This window comes from Theobroma cacao, chromosome 5, assembly GCF_000208745.1.
Source record: "Theobroma cacao cultivar B97-61/B2 chromosome 5, Criollo_cocoa_genome_V2, whole genome shotgun sequence".
Taxonomy (NCBI): domain Eukaryota; kingdom Viridiplantae; phylum Streptophyta; class Magnoliopsida; order Malvales; family Malvaceae; genus Theobroma; species Theobroma cacao.
In genome coordinates this window covers 23,879,735-23,896,632 of record NC_030854.1, presented here as the reverse complement: position 1 = coordinate 23,896,632, position 16,898 = coordinate 23,879,735, and the positions used below count along the sequence as shown (strand labels likewise).

The 16,898-nt window shown below is 33.0% G+C and overlaps 4 protein-coding genes across 7 annotated transcripts in view; 1 reads left to right on the top strand and 3 right to left on the bottom strand.

The window, feature by feature from the left end:
- Positions 1–16,898, bottom strand: part of LOC18598772 (nucleolar protein 10) — a 48,105-nt gene that overhangs the window by 25,733 nt on the left and 5,474 nt on the right. The window lies entirely within an intron of this gene.
- LOC18598775 (nucleolar protein 10) lies at positions 4,013–7,133 on the top strand. 2 transcript variants are annotated; one of them, XM_018121396.1, is made up of 3 exons: positions 4,013–4,477; positions 4,660–4,751; positions 6,756–7,133. In XM_018121396.1, the coding sequence occupies exons 1-3, from the start codon at positions 4,345–4,347 to the stop codon at positions 6,978–6,980; spliced, it is 450 nt and encodes a 149-aa protein (XP_017976885.1). In that variant the 5' UTR covers positions 4,013–4,344; the 3' UTR covers positions 6,981–7,133. The 2 variants fall into 2 exon arrangements, with proteins under 2 accessions (XP_017976885.1, XP_017976886.1); XM_018121397.1 differs by lacking the exon at positions 6,756–7,133 and adding an exon at positions 5,265–5,397 and having other exon boundaries at positions 4,024–4,477.
- On the bottom strand, positions 10,152–13,224 carry LOC18598769 (ribosomal RNA small subunit methyltransferase nep-1). The gene is made up of 7 exons (XM_018121394.1): positions 12,606–13,224; positions 12,142–12,234; positions 11,821–11,965; positions 11,626–11,736; positions 11,448–11,530; positions 11,308–11,365; positions 10,152–10,684 (listed from the first exon to the last, which is right to left on the bottom strand). Exons 1-7 carry the CDS (start codon positions 12,888–12,890, stop codon positions 10,605–10,607), a joined length of 855 nt encoding a protein of 284 aa, XP_017976883.1. The 5' UTR covers positions 12,891–13,224; the 3' UTR covers positions 10,152–10,604.
- LOC18598768 (nucleolar protein 10) lies at positions 14,316–16,032 on the bottom strand. Its single transcript, XM_018121395.1, has 3 exons — positions 15,936–16,032; positions 15,179–15,390; positions 14,316–15,064 (listed from the first exon to the last, which is right to left on the bottom strand). Exons 1-3 carry the CDS (start codon positions 15,969–15,971, stop codon positions 14,734–14,736), a joined length of 579 nt encoding a protein of 192 aa, XP_017976884.1. The 5' UTR covers positions 15,972–16,032; the 3' UTR covers positions 14,316–14,733.

The following is a 16,898-nucleotide window of genomic DNA, read 5'->3' as shown; positions in this document are numbered from 1 at the left end:
ACTCACAGTTCTAGGAGTCGATGTACTCCTAATCCCAGTCTTCAAGCACAATCTCTGTACTTTTACCAGTGTAATTTGCTCACCACCTATCCACAATGTACAATACATAATTCACCACATCAATGCTTGACCATTATAAAATCAATTCAGGCTCAATATATATGCATGATATGATATACAACTTATCTGACTACCGCTTAAATGCGGTGCTGACCTAATTCGGCCTATTACCCGATTAAATCGATGTACGCGTCCATTTAAACTCCAAATTAATTTTTTTCAGTTTCCATACCTCAATTGCACCCAAATTGACTTAATGGCCCTCAGTGTGGTGCAAATTATCAGTCCCGATAGCAAATTACGAAAATACCCCTAATGGGTAAAAATTCGTATTTTTGCTCCGAAAATTCTCATTATTTTTCTAGACTCATAATTCATCATTATTCATCATAATTCCTCAAATAAACATCAAGATCATCAGCCAATATTTCCCTAGAAAATTCGGCCAATAATGGTAATGGAGGAAAATAAATTCTTTTCTTTTTGTTTTGTTCCTAAATATACTAAACTAACTTAAAACACTAACATAACTTAAAATCAAATTAATCTAACAAGTTTCTCTCTCCTAACCCATTTTTCAGAATTGAATTAATCATAATAACTCAATATTCAACCATGAAAATCAAGAACAAAAGCATGGGTAAGCTAGGTATCAAGGAGAACTAAAGAAATTCTAACTTACCTAGCTTGTTTCCTTGATTTCTTCACTTTTTCTTTGATTTTCTCTCTCTAGGGTTTTGTTTTTGTTTTCTCTCTCTTCTTGCTGGTTTGGCCGGCCATGGGGTGGAAGATGGGCTGATTTTATACCTTTTTATAAAGAAACAATAAAATAATAAAGGTATGACACATGGCATCATGTCATTGGCCCGTTTGTAAAATTTTAAAATTTTAATCCTTTTTATCTCCACCACACAATTAGTCAATGGTCAAAATGAGGATAAAGGAAGACCATGTGCTGGAAAAATGTCCTGGTGGTGGAAAATTATAATTTTGCTCCTGGGGTGGCAAAATTACCATTTTACCTTTTTTCTCCAAATTTTATCGAAATTAAAATTTTTCACTTCTAAACCTCAAATCTTACTCCAATAAGTCAAATTATACTCTAATAAGTCAAATGGGGCCAAAATAATCTTTTTCTAAAATTTCCATTTTGTCCCTAGGTGGCAAATGACCATTTTGCCTCTAGATAGCAAAAATTCCGGTTTGACTCCAAATTGATCCTCGAACTCTGAATCACCATATTAAACCATTTTGGGACTTTAAAATTCTTAATTTTATCGTAAATTCTCTATTTGATCTAGTTCGAGACTTAAATCAACTTTGTTATACGTCTAGGTACAATACTGACTTTTATAAATTTTTCGGGACTCTCTTAGCATGCAAACATCTATCCATCACATGTATGTCATGACAAATATTTTTTTTATAAAGTCGGGCTTGTCATCTTCTCCCCCACTTGGATCAACCATATGATCCTTCTTCTTGACTGATTTCGATATCCGACTAAATATTAATATTTTAATATTGTTTCATTAATAAAATATTATTTTATTCTAAAAATTTTATCTTGTCTCCTTGGTACCTGAAATACCTTATTATGCCTCACTTTCGGAATATTTTATCCTAAACTACTCTTTTCGTCTTTTATCACTTTTAAACATTTTAATTGACCTCAATTTGCATTCAATCAACTTTATTTATCACCATATCAAAGTATGGGGTATTTCAATCTCCCCCACTTAAATAGAATTCGTCTTCGAATTCCCGTCGATGTTGCGTTATCAATCTCCTTCTATGATCCTACTCCTTGTTCCTTCTATAGGGATATTCAATTTATTTCCCTCGTTCACCTTCAGTTCAATTAAATGCTTTATTTATGGCAATTATCATCCTTTGGAACCGGATCAGTAATACTTTTCACAACCATGATCTCTTATATCTAGACACTAAGCATGCCTTTATCATCATTATTAAATTTGAACCATAACTTCACCTCAATTATACTGATTTCGATCACATATCATACTTACTTATGTATACCTAATCATCATTTTATTAATTCGCTCCGTACCAAATTTCTCAACCTTGATTCATCCATCTTATACTGGTCCATACCCTTCCTTTAATAGAGTTCCATTAAGAACTTAAACAATTCAAGGTTTACCTTCGAAGTCATTCATAACTTTAATCATTCATTACATGTCCGTTAACACTTTAGCTCACTAACCTCTCTGGACACTATTTCAAAATCTCCCAATTACCGAGAACCATTCTTCACTTTAGTTAGTAAAATTATCAATTTCATATATACATATATACATGCATTTTCAAATGTCATCATCTCTCTTTATATATAGGAATGCATGTGTTCACATGCCTTGGACTACATTCCCNATGCCTTTCTATAAAGAAACAATAAAATAATAAAAGTATGACACATGGCATCATGTCATTGGCCCGTTTTTAAAATTTTAAAATTTTAATCCTTTTTATCTCCACCACACAATTAGTCAATGGTCAAAATGAGGATAAAGGAAGACCATGTGCTGGAAAAATGTCCTAATGGTGGAAAATTACAATTTTACCCCTAAGGTGGCAAAATTGCCATTTTACCCTTTTTCTCCAAATTTTACTGAAATTAAAATTTTTCACTTCTAAACCTCAAATCTTACTCCAATAAGTCAAATTATACTCTAATAAGTCAAATGGGGCCAAAATAATCTTTTTCTAAAATTCTCATTTTGTCCCTAGGTGGCAAATGACCATTTTGCCTCTAGATAGCGAAAATTCCGGTTTGACTCCAAATTGATCCTCGAACTCTGAATCACCATATTAAACCATTTTGGGACTTTAAAATTCTTAATTTCATCGTAAATTCTCTATTTGATCTAGTTCGAGGCTTAAATCAACTTTGTTGTACGTCTAGGTACAATACCGACTTTTGTAAATTTTTCGAGACTCTCTTAACATGCAAACATGCTATCCATCACATGTATGTCATGACAAATATTTTTTTTATAAAGTCGGGCTTGTCATCTTCTCCCCCACTTGGATCAACCATATGATCTTTCTTCTTGATTGATTTCGATATCCGACTAAATATTAATATTTTAATATTGTTTCATTAATAAAATATTATTTTATTTTAAAATTTTTATCTTGTCTCCTTGGTACCCGAAATACCTTATTATGCCTCACTTTCGGAATATTTTATCCTAAACTACTCTTTTCGTCTTTTATCACTTTTAAACATTTTAATTGACCTCAATTTATATTCGATCAATTTTATTTATCACTGTATCAAAGTATGGGGTATTTTATGCACTGTATAAACTGTGAGAAACACTGTTTTCTTTCCAGTGTGGGATACCTGTTAAGAACATTTACTTTTCTTATATCACTAGTTCATTAGATACCTCTGTGCATCCTGAATTCGCTTTTTACCTCATTTTCTCGTTCATGATCATCTGGGAGAAAAGCTCAACCACTATCATATTTGGAAGGCAGTGACTGAATTTCGCTTACTGCTTCTCAGCTGAATTTTTGGCAAACCATTGTAAACTTTGCGGTAGTCTATTATCTCTGACTTTGTTATTCTGTTTTCTTGAACATCTATTTAGTGTTTTAGAGTGTTTAAGAGCCTATTCAGTTAAGTCTTTAGATTTATCTATTCTACTTGTTCAATAATTTCCGTCCTTTAAAAACTGAAATTCGAATTTATATTTTTAACTCGTGACATTCACATGTCTATCATTCAATTCAATATTTAGATGCAATAATTTTCATGATTTTTCATTTGGTTACAATTTTTTCATAAAATTAGCATTTTACGTATTCAATGAAAAATATAGTTATTCTACATCACATAAATTTCTTATAATTCTTTGATAGAGAGAAGAAGAAATTTTCCATTTAAAATTTTAAATCATCATTTTGAATTGTTTTGTTCCATCAAAATATAAATCATTTGTCTGATTAATTTCGAAGTCGCTGTCACCCACCCAGGCGAGATAAAAAATCCCAATAAGAGTTTTTCTATCGAGGTTGTCTTCTTTAACCCAATTTGGAGAATTGAAGCTCAGATAGTAAATATTTTTATTCTCTTCTGCTTCCCCTCCTTGCCGCCACCCGCAGCGCAAGAGCCTAGAATTTCCTCCAATTTTTTCTCTTCTTTTTAGTCGTGTGAAAACCATCAAAACCTCCTGCTTCTGCCGCGGTTGCCTTTTGCTACTTGCAAATTACTCGTCTTTCTGCTAGTAGCATAGAAAGAGGAGAAGAAAAAACATGGCGAACCATGGTGGAAAAATGAAGTCCGTCTCTATAAACGGGGTGAAAATGTATACAATATCTTCCCACCTGCGCTCCGTAGCTGCCTGGCTCTCTCTTAAGAAGCAGCGATCTCTCCGCAAGGACAAAAGTAAGAGCAACCTTTTTAAAATCACACCTAAAACCCTAAACCCTAGTTGGTCGTCTTTGGTCATTTAAGTTATTCAGGCTTTTTACATTTAGCGGGTTTCAGTGCTACTATATACCATATTTGTTTTGTTGAATGATGTTTTATGACGTTTTCTCTTTACATATTTGGCTCTCACCATTCAGGTATATATCCTCCACAAGTGAAAGTATATGAGCTTAGACAATTTTCTATGAAGTTTGAGAGGCACTTGGAATCCGAAATAATTGATTTTCAGGTATTTTATACGTTTTAAAAAGGCTATCACTAATGATACAGTAATTTAAAGTGTTGGCTAGTGGATTTGTTGCACATGTGACTATTGTTGATTTCAAAATTTTGAAGAATTGTGAAAAGAAAAACAATGAATCTTCGATTTTATATGAGAAAATCCAATAACCTAACCTTTTTATTATGTGAGGGCAGATAATACCTTTTGCTGCTAATTTTTTTGACTACATTGTTCTTTCAAACTTCTGTAAGAATTTTCTTCCTCTCTCCCCCAGTCTCCTCTTTGTTCCTTATTTAATTTAGATACACCCTTGATTCCAATGTAAGTGTCCTCTTTGCTTTTTATGATGTTTCTTTGGAACTGCAATAACAATTGTGTCTTCAAAAACAACAATCAACTAAGCCTTTTCAAAATAACTATTTGTTCTAAAAATTTGAGGAATAATAGTCATTAACTTTACAAATCTATCCATGATAAGGCATTTGATTCTGACCCTTTGGTGGTGTGAACCATTTTCAGATTACAAAGGGTAAAATCTTCTTTGGCACTTTTGGTAGGAGTATTAGGTTTTCTTCGCAATTTTGGTAGGACAAGAAATATGGATGGAAGGAGTATAAGATTTTCTGGGCAATTGTGTACTTTTATATAAGTTGTCATAATTCAGTGTTTAAACCACTTTTCCACCTTCGTTATCTTGTTAATCAAATTGTTTTCCTTCAAATTTTTTATTGATCTTTTTATATATGGTTTAAGCCTCGGTGCTTCATATAAACACAACATATTTCTGTTGCTTTCTCTCTCTCTCTCTCTCTCGTAGTTTCTCTNCTAGTTGGTCGTCTTTGGTCATTTAAGTTATTCAGGCTTTTTACTTTTAGCGGGTTTCAGTGCTACTATATACCATATTTGTTTTGTTGAATGATGTTTTATGACGTTTTCTCTTTACATATTTGGCTCTCACCATTCAGGTATATATCCTCCACAAGTGAAAGTATATGAGCTTAGACAATTTTCTATGAAGTTTGAGAGGCACTTGGAATCCGAAATAATTGATTTTCAGGTATTTTATACGTTTTAAAAAGGCTATCACTAATGATACAGTAATTTAAAGTGTTGGCTAGTGGATTTGTTGCACATGTGACTATTGTTGATTTCAAAATTTTGAAGAATTGTGAAAAGAAAAACAATGAATCTTCGATTTTATATGAGAAAATCCAATAACCTAACCTTTTTATTATGTGAGGGCAGATAATACCTTTTGCTGCTAATTTTTTTGACTACATTGTTCTTTCAAACTTCTGTAAGAATTTTCTTCCTCTCTCCCCCAGTCTCCTCTTTGTTCCTTATTTAATTTAGATACACCCTTGATTCCAATGTAAGTGTCCTCTTTGCTTTTTATGATGTTTCTTTGGAACTGCAATAACAATTGTGTCTTCAAAAACAACAATCAACTAAGCCTTTTCAAAATAACTATTTGTTCTAAAAATTTGAGGAATAATAGTCATTAACTTTACAAATCTATCCATGATAAGGCATTTGATTCTGACCCTTTGGTGGTGTGAACCATTTTCAGATTACAAAGGGTAAAATCTTCTTTGGCACTTTTGGTAGGAGTATTAGGTTTTCTTCGCAATTTTGGTAGGACAAGAAATATGGATGGAAGGAGTATAAGATTTTCTGGGCAATTGTGTACTTTTATATAAGTTGTCATAATTCAGTGTTTAAACCACTTTTGCACCTTCGTTATCTTGTTAATCAAATTGTTTTCCTTCAAATTTTTTATTGATCTTTTTATATATGGTTTAAGCCTCGGTGCTTCATATAAACACAACATATTTCTGTTGCTTTCCTCTCTCTCTCTCTCTCTCGTTCTTTCTCTCTTTTCCCGAGTTTCAGTGGGTTCCTTTTTTCAAAATTTTAAGTGCTGAAACTCATAAGAACATTTAATTTATGTTTACAAATTTCTCGTGCTATGTGGTACTATAATGATTTAGTGTTTTTCTATATCTATAGGTATTGGCTGATGACTATTCAAAACTTGCATTCTTATGTGCTGATCGTTCTGTTAATCTACATGCAAAATATGGAGAGCACTACAGTCTGCGGATTCCAAGGTTTCCTAGTGCTTTAATTTTTGCTTTTGCTCTGTTTGTTTTTGGGGTCAAATCCAGTGTTACGTATCATATATTGCACGCACACCTGGTCATTCTAGATGGATGGTTGAATTTTAGTGATTAATAGATTTTATAATTAGCTCTTGCCATTACTTGTTGGAATTCCAATTCTAAGGATGTCACTATTGCCACTTTATGTTTATTTGACAAAAATGTTTTTGTAATTGAATCTGTCCTCGATGTCTCCTTCTTTACCAGTGGGAAGGAAAGAGAAAAAGAAAGGAAAAATAAAAATGAAAAGGAAGAAATAAAGAATAAGAAAGAGAACTTGGAACTTGGAAGAAAAAGCTCACTGAACTTAAGTGCCCTTGATTAAAAATTGAACTTATTTCATTCTTGTCGGGGATAGAGTTATTGATCGTGTGATCTTGGACTCTATATGCCATCTAGTAGTATAGTGTGGCTTCATGGGTCTAATTGATCATTTCGGCTCCAACTATTTGGATCTGGACTTTCAGTGCTTTAAGAAGTGTGGGATCCTTAAGTGCCATGTTGTAGTTTGAGAAGAAAGTCATGTAGATTGTCCCCAAGTCCAGTGAGCTTTTAGCAATACCTTGCAAGCATTTTCATATTTGAGGTATCTGGAGTCTAACAAGGCAATTCTAGAGAATACAAGGCGACCTTTGATGTCGCGGTAGTTTAGCACGAGTTGGACTGCTCCATAGTGAATGTGCGTGTATCCTTGCTCTAACCACTGAGCTGGAAACTCTAGAGGGATCTTTATAGTGACAAAGTGCTCTTGAGGACCAGAAGGAAGTATACACTGGTCCAACTTTGTAGCAAGTATGTACTCTTTTGGGGCTTTTGTTTTGTGTAAGACTAATCTTTTTACAGAGGAGGAGATAGAGGTAAAAGGTTTTTTAAAGGCTTTATATGGGTTTAGAAAGGGTAAATGAGAATCTTCAATTTGATTGCTCTCGAGTATGTGCGTAATCTTGTAGAAGAAGTCGTATTTAGAAGAAGTAGATTTCGTAAGTACTGGAAAAGGAGAAGAGAAAGATGGTAGTGTAGAAACAGTAGAGGAAAGGGAGTTTGTTCGAGTATTTATGTTTTCGATTTCTTATGGGTGTTTGACTACTCTTTGTCCAAACAGTATAGTAACCTTGCAATCCTTCAGTTGCTCGACTTGCGGCAAACTGACATAGCAATAGAATGATACTAATTATCAAACATCACTAGAAAATATACCATGTTGCATGCGCTTTGATACCATTCACTAGTATAGTAGGATGTTAATTTGTTTAAAAAAAAATCATAACATTAAGTTTGTTTGATATATATATAAATATATATATAAATATAAATGAGAGAGAGAGAGAGAGAGAATATGATGTTGCAATTAATTTAGTCATTCCAAAAAAAAAAAAGCAAGATTTCAAAATTAAAATGTTTGATCTAAAATAAAAAGATTTTGAGAAAAAAAAACTTTCCATTGAGACAAAATCACTTTTTCATTGTGATTTTACATGTTAAATTTATTCTGCATCTAACATTTTTTTATATCCGCAAAAATCTATGAAAACAGTAAGTTTGTATTGAAAAACATGTAATAGATGATTTTGTTTTGCACAAAACAGAGTATTTCATGTAATTTTTCAGATTTATAAGTTTCACTTAAATTGAACACTTCGTATATTTTCGTAAAAACACTACATTGAAACAGAAAATTTATATTAAGAAACATGTAATATATGTTTTTCCTTCACACAAAGCCAATTATTCCTTGAATTTTACATGTTTAGAACCTCTTCCCACATCTAACACATTGTTATTTCATAAAAAATCAATTAAAAGAATAAGTATGCACTAGAAAAACCTATTATATGAAACCACTCCTTTTAGACAAAACCTTATCAGTGTAGAAATTTTGCATTGTAAACAAGGAATACCTGCTTCCCTTTCATACAAAACCACTAATTTCTTCTGCCATCACATGGTTATAAGTTTAGCCTACAAGAAGCATTTTGTTATTATCAAGAAAAACCAATCATACAAGAGATTGTGTATTAGGAAAGGTGACGTGGATTTTTTGTTTTGCACAAAATCAAGTCGTCTTTTTTATTTGAAATGTTTATAGATTTATTCACATCAAAAACTTTGTTATTGTCACGTAAATCTTGTCAAAAATGAATAATTGTATTGAGAAACACGAAATAAATGCTTTCCAATGACATAAAACTACTTCTTTATAGTGGTTTTACATATTCATAAGTTCATTCCGCAATAAAAGATTTGATGACTATTGTGAAAGCCTATCAAAATAGTTAGTTTTCATTGCAAAACATATTATAGATGTTTTTCTTCTCACAAAATCAAGTATTCCTTGTGGATTTTCATGTTTATAAGTTCTTTACACATCAAGCAATTTATTATTTTCATGAAAAATCTATTAAAACAAGAAATTTCACAAATATATGATTTTATTTTGCACAAAATCAAACATTTGTTATAATTTTAACAAATTTATGCAAAGAGTTCATTTAGATTTTTAAACTAAAAGTTAGAAATCAAAGCTTTTTTTAAAATTGACAAGAAGCAATTGAGTATTTCATTAGATTTTTTTTAAATTTCCATTATCCATAAATGATTTATAAAATTATATTGCTCATCCATTTCTTTTATGCCTTCTTTCTCCATCATTACTGGCGCTAGTCTGTTAACAATTTGTGAACTTTCAATTTCTAGCATAAGGCACATTCATTTATGTAAGATTAATTTTATTTGATTTCGTCTAAATTATTTAAAAATTTTGATTTGCTAGTAAATTTGACTTATTATGAACCTTAAAAGCAAATATTTATTCTACTATTAAGTTTTTGGGTTTCTTTAATTTAGTTGTTTTTCTCATTTTAAATATTATCTTTCGATTTAAGTGGGGTCAATTAAAAAAATTTTTGCCAATATATTTCCCAAAATAGTTTTTAGTACCACTAAATTCTTTTTAGCATTCTCCCACAAATACCATTGAACAACTTTCTAGATTGCTTGTGCACCAGGCTTGCCAATGGAAATTGCGACTTCACTTTACAGCATTTCCTGAATAACTTTACTTAAATACTACTTGCAAAGCTCGAAGCAAGACAATCAGGATGAATAACAGATCACTCTATTTTGGAGCCAAACAGGTTCAATGGCTCAGTAGATGAACCTAAACCCGGTTCGACCCTAAAAGAATGTTGAACTTGATGGGTTAGCAGTAACCAGCAAGTTCTTGTTAACATAAAACCTCTGCTAGTTCAGACTTAATTATATTGGACTTGATTGATATTAATATATATCAGACCAAAAGTCCCAGTATTTTGCTGTGCTTTAACCAAGCAAAATAAGCTCAAGGCTTCAAATTTCGCAGATACCAGCTTGAACATACACGGGGAAGCTCAACTCATGCTTGTGAGACCTTGGACAACATTCAGCTTCACCCCTAAGAAGCCAATCCTAAAATTTCCATCAAACTATTTATCTTTAATACTTGCATCTTACAAATTTTCTTAACGGGTAACTCCATTGATCTACAGAAGCAATCACATTGATAAGGCTAGCATATCACCTAAATCAAAAGGCAAATTCCCTCGAACTACTGTATTTTAAACATAAATAAATGTACAACATAATGAATAAGCTGAACATTGATATTTTTACCCAAAATTTCTTGGTGTCGCACTACCATTGAGACGGAGACATGCAAGGTTTACAATATATTCCACTTTTCTGCCAAAGCTTCAGTAATCCTTGCAATGCACATTGCAGCACTTAGGGGATAACCAGAAACTGCAAGAAGTGGGGAAAATTTAATAATAATAATAATAAAGCTTAAACAACATTTGTTAGCCCAGATGAACACTACCATTGACACGAAAATAGCCAAATCCAAGAAAAAGCAAATGTATGGCAATCCAAATAATATACAGACACATGTATAAATGCACACAAGGAGGTTATACCCCTTCTTTGAAACTCAACACTGAGATTCTTTTCCTTTTAAAGGAATGTAAAGATATGCCATCTAAGACAATGATGAAAGTCTTGTCCCTTGAAACATGTTCTGCCTGTAAGGAATTACAAGAATAAAATCTCATTCTTGTACTAGTCTTGAGTCCTGTAATAAGTCCAAAGTAAACCCCACACCACCTACTCCAGAACTCTTCAAGAAAAAAGAATCTACTGTGCAAAGATACATCTATTTGTGTTTCCTCTCCATGCTTATCAGTAAGCATATCCTTCATCTTCTACTGATATTTTATCCTTAATTAGTCCCATTGCCTTGGCTTACTCCCAGTGTATTTCTACTTGATTCAATGGTTCTTATGGGATTAAAGGCTTATGAATCAGCATTTTTAAAATTCCATAACACAATCTGACAAAAAACCACACACACAGAATGTGGAACTTACTCGCTATAAAATCATCTACATACTCTGTCTCTATTTTCCCATGGGCCATCGCACCCACCTGAAAATGTAGAGAGATAGGATAAGGAAGCAAATTATAAATAGTGAACAGAAAGAAAAGAATCCCATCACACAGGACTTACCACAAAAACAAGATTCACATCATCACCAACAGCATCCACATATTTACTCATTTTAACCAATTTCTCTGAGCTATATGAGAAGCCTGATGTACAAAAAAAAAAGAAAAACTTGAGTTCTTGCAACAAGAAGTTTCTATTGACATAATACTAGAGTAACAATAACCAAAGTCAAACCCACCTATTTTGCGAGAGTTGACAGGAAAATACTGTGTTGCAGGATTCTTTATCAGTCGTAAAAGATTCTCACGCTTACCAACAGCAGTTATTTTATGTTGCTGTAACAGCTGCACTGCATGATTGTTGAATAGGCCATTAGCGTTTAGAAGTTTTAAAATGTAGTGCAAGAGTCATAATCTCAGCACGATAAACTTACATATGATACCGGAGAACCGCTTATATGTCCTTGGAATTCGAACATGAGGTTTAACTTCAAAAAGTACACCTTTCTCTGTTTTAACGTACACAGCTTGCAATCTCCCAGCCTTATTGACCGGGCTGTCTAAAATCGCTAGAAGAGCCTGTGGGAGAAATGGCGCACTTGGCAGTTAGTGAGCAGGAGATAAATCCGCCATTAAGATTTTTACACCAGACGTTGTCTCTAAACCAGAATGGCAGTAAAATTTTTTTTATCATGTTTTAACAAAAGAAGTATAATGATAGGCATAAATACAAAAAAGAAAGAATGGAAAAAAACCTGATGAGCAATGTCAGGTCTGTAATCGGCAGGATTCTTCTTATTTTTCCGCAAGAAATTGGCATGATCATCCGAGTTCAAGAGTTGGAAACTCTGTAATTTAAAACAGGTCAAAATTGAATGTTGGATTTCAGCAAACTTAATCTCCATACTTTTATTAAATGAGGGGTTGTGAACAATCATTCACAATGTGATCAACCATTGAATTAGGTGACATAGCATGATCTTGGTCAAGTGGTATGACACATAAACTCTTTAGCCAACTGGCTAAATATTTTGGGGCCTAAAAGTCTAAGTTTTTTTTGGCCAACTGGGTACATATTGAGCTTTCTTTTTTAATTAATAATAATAATAATAATAATCAGCAAAGAAAAAATCAAAATAATTATTTGAGACGGACAGAAAAGTTCACATGACCAAGATAATACCACATTATATACAGAAAAAAAAGCAATTCGATATACCTTTCCAACTTTAGCAACTTCCAAAGAAGCCTTCTCAAGAACAAAAATGACCCCAGCTTTTTTGGTATTTTGATCACTGGGAGCAATTGGGATTCCCACAAGTTCATGTGCTCCGGATTCGTCTTCTTCCTCTTCTTCATCTGGGGCTTCTCCTTGGGGTTTTTCAATAGAACCTCGCTTTGCTGATTCTTTCTCTTCTACTTCTACTTCTTCATCTTCTTCTCTATCATATTTCTCCTCTCTCGTCTTCCGCTTCTTCCCCTTTATAGCATAAGGCCATACCATTTTTGTTGGCTCAAATATTATTTATCCTCTAAGCCAATAACTTTCCGACAAAAGAAAAAACAGAAAGACAGTAGCACGGCAATATGACACTACATCAGATTAAAACTAAACTTTCAAGAAGTAGGCCGGGCGTGGCTGTGGCTGGGCGGCTGGAGAGAAAAGAAAGATGAACCGATGAAGGAGCCGAGCTTGGCGTGGTATGCCGGCAGCTGACGAGCGTGGCGTGGTAGGCCGGCAGCTGGGGTCTTGGGGAAGAACAACAGAAGGACTAGACTGAAGGAGGCAAGGAGCGGCTACCGATTAGAAGAGAAGAAAGAAAGAAAAAAGGGGGTTGGCTAGGGTTTTTATTTTTTAAGCTTTTTATCTTTTTTTTTTAACATCAATTATTATTACATAAACATTTCACATTTGGATTAATGTGCACAAAAAAAACATTTTGTTATATAAATTTTATAAGTTTATAAATTATTATTTTTATAATATTAATATAAAATAAAAATAAATATATATTAAAAATATTAGTGTATATACAAAATAATAATTATATTTTTAAAAATAAATTTGTATTATATATTATTTAGTAATTAATTTATGTTATACAAAATATTATATATTATTTAGTAATTAATTTATGTTATACAAAATATTATATATTATTTAGTAATTAATTTATACAATAATAATTATAATTTTTTATAAATAAATATAACATATAATATAAAGTGCAGTGTTAAAAGACATTACAAGTTTTATATTATAAAGTATATATATTAAAAGTATTATAGTGTATATATAAAAAGTATTATATTCTTTATATAAAATAATATTATAGTATATTGTAAACCTTGTATGTCTCCGTCTCAATGGTAGTGCGACACCAAGAAATTTTGGGTAAAAATATCGGTGTTCAGCTTATTCATTATGTTGGACATTTATTTATGTTTGGCAACACATCTAGACCAAATCAAAAGAAGCATGGGACATCCTGGAAAAACAAGGTAACTGAATCAGGCATGAGGTGTTGATAACTAGGACAAAGCCAAGTCATTCTTTCGTCAAACTCAATGTGGATGGTAATGCACGGGGACAATTAGGTTTAACGAGTGCAAATGACCTTGTTAGAGATGAAAATGGTTACTGACTTGTTGGATGTACATATAATATAAGGATCTCTTTTTCACTAACAGTACAATTGTGGACTTTATATCAAGAATTAGAATTATGTTAGAACAGCGGATTCAGATAAAGATCTCTTTTCCACTATCAGTAAAAATGTGGACTTTATATCGAGAATTAGAATTATGTTGGAACAGAGGATTTAGAAGGATTTCAGTAAAAACTGATCTTTTCTGGTGTTTCAAAACACTTAAAGGGAGATCTCAAATTTGGATTTTTATGTTAATATACTAAGAAGAATTAAAGACCTTTTATAAAGGAACTGGGATTGCTTTATACTCACGTATATCATAAAGCCAATCATGTGTGCAAATTGGTTGACCACACCATGAAAATTTAACATTAGGCTTACATGTATTGATTGCCCCCCATCTAACATTTCTACTCCTTTATCCGAAGATATGTTTGGTATTGCTGGCCAAGGATGATGTAATTGTTTTAAATTAATCAATTTCCCTTATATAAAAAAATTAATACACCATGCAGAAGACAAAATTGTCCACCCCTTAACAATCCCCCCTTAACCGTTCAACCCTAACTCTAAGCAGCGCGGCTTTCCTTGAATAATCAGACCATAGGGCTGCATCCAACGGGTCCAAGAGATGCCATTAGCAGGATCATGACCAGCATTGAACTGAAAATTGACCAATATAAATGCAAGACATGTTCACCTCCTGCCTCTCCTTCCTCTCCCACGCCCTCTACCTCGGCCTCCAAACATTGATCTATCTGGCTTCAGACCTAATAACTGAACTCCTCTCTTCTCACGCCGAGTCAATTTCTCCTCATCCTCCTTGTTTTTGGCTGAACTTCTGGAAATAAAAGAAATCTGTCGTGACCCTCCTGACCCCAACTTCACGCCACTTGGTAAACCCGACACCCTTTGGTCACCTTGGAGAGCCTTCACCCTCTCTCCCATAGGAAGAGAATCTTCCTTGGCCAGTGAAACATTATTCCAAAATGCTTCTGCATGCCGCTTATCTTTAACTTCGTACATTCTGTAGATTTTGAGAAAAAAACAAAAGACGATGATTAGCAAGGAAAAAAGCTATCACTTCCAAGAAGATGGCATATTCAATATCCATAACTCATACAGACAGGAAAGACCTCACCTTGGACCTTGTGACTTCTTTCTTTTACTCTTATGATTGACAGGAAAGTCATCTGATGATTGCGATGCTTCTGAGACATCAGAATCACTTGTTATCTGATCCTTGTTATCCATGACAGGTTCAAAATGTTCCACAACCAAAGATGGTTGCTTCTTGGAAGCCATTGGATGTAAAGCAAGAAACTCTTGTGATTGCTCATCAATTTCATAGTCCTGGATAAGAATAAGGAGAAACATCAAATGATGATAGCAATTAAGATCCATAAATAAGCAAATGGCACATCATTAACCCCATCTTCCATGATTGCAGTGACATGAAAATGATCAATTGATGCCACCAGTCATATCAAGGCAGCACATGAAACATTTTTGCTACAACTTATTCAATGTATAGATAATTGAACAGCAGATAATCACACTATAACCAGCAAAAACAAATTCAAAACTCATCAATATCTGTAAGGCATATTACAATCTAATTGTAGCTAAAACACTTCATTCTTAGATGTTCTTGATCCTATGACTACTTTTCAACTGGGATAACAAATCAAGGTAATTTGAATTGGCCACAACAAAGATGTGAAAATCAAAAAGAGCCGGAGAAAAAGGTGCAGATGAAACTAAAAACTACTAGTAGCACAGCAAATGAATAAATTGTCATACCTTATTTTCAAACATTTGGGTAAATCGATCATCTTTAAATATCTCAGTGCTAAGTGCATTTTTTTTCCTCTTCGAAGTTTTCTTATTCTCATTACCATCATTGTCTTTCTTTTCATTTTCAGCTTCTTCATTCTCCAAGATTCGCTCTGCAAGATCTTGATTAACCTTAACCTTGGGTAATTTTCTCTTCATCTGCAAGAAAAAGAAACGAAAAATATAAATGCAATCAACCGACCGTAGATTAACTCTATATTGATTTATAACAGTCATATCAGTGAGGAAGCTTGAGAAGCTCCAAAGATCTCTTTCTTGAGAAGGATGCAGTATTTAAGAAAGAAATGAGTTTTAAAACAGTACTTTAGCAGAACTCCTAAACTTTCATTTGCCACCATGTTTTTGCATATAAGCTAAACTTTAGTATCTTTAACAGTCAAGAAAAAAGAAAAAGATGTCTATAATATTTACAAATCTTTACTCACCAACAAGTTAGCAAACAGAATTATCAATTGCAAAACCCTCCCTGCCCATAGTAGTCAAGTTTTTGATTTCTTTGTAATACGAAATGATCTGACACTGAAGGCATTGTTTATGCTAGCAGAGTCTCAAGTTCAAAATACTAGCAATGAACAACATCAAGAAGCATAGGTTGTTTAAAAGTTATGATAACTTAATCTGCAAGATAAATCATAATGTACAAAAATTATCTGACTGTTCTAAGCAAATATATATGGAAAATTTACCCTATACATTGACAGTGGAGTTTTTGGACTCCGCCAGCAGGGTTAGAGGGTTGACTAGTGTCCTAATAAAGGATATTTATGAAAATCAATAAAATAATTAATTATTAAATTTATCTAACCTAACAAAAGAAGTCTAAAACACAATCCCAAGTCAGAATTCTGCTAGTAGACAATTACAAGACCTACAAAACGATATAAGTTCTAGCACAGTGAACATTTCCCTTCCTCCCCCCTCTTCTTTTCTCAATTCTTTTCTCTTCTTTCCAATCTTTATCCTATATCACAATACCTGAACCAAAAAAACTCATTTCAGGATTG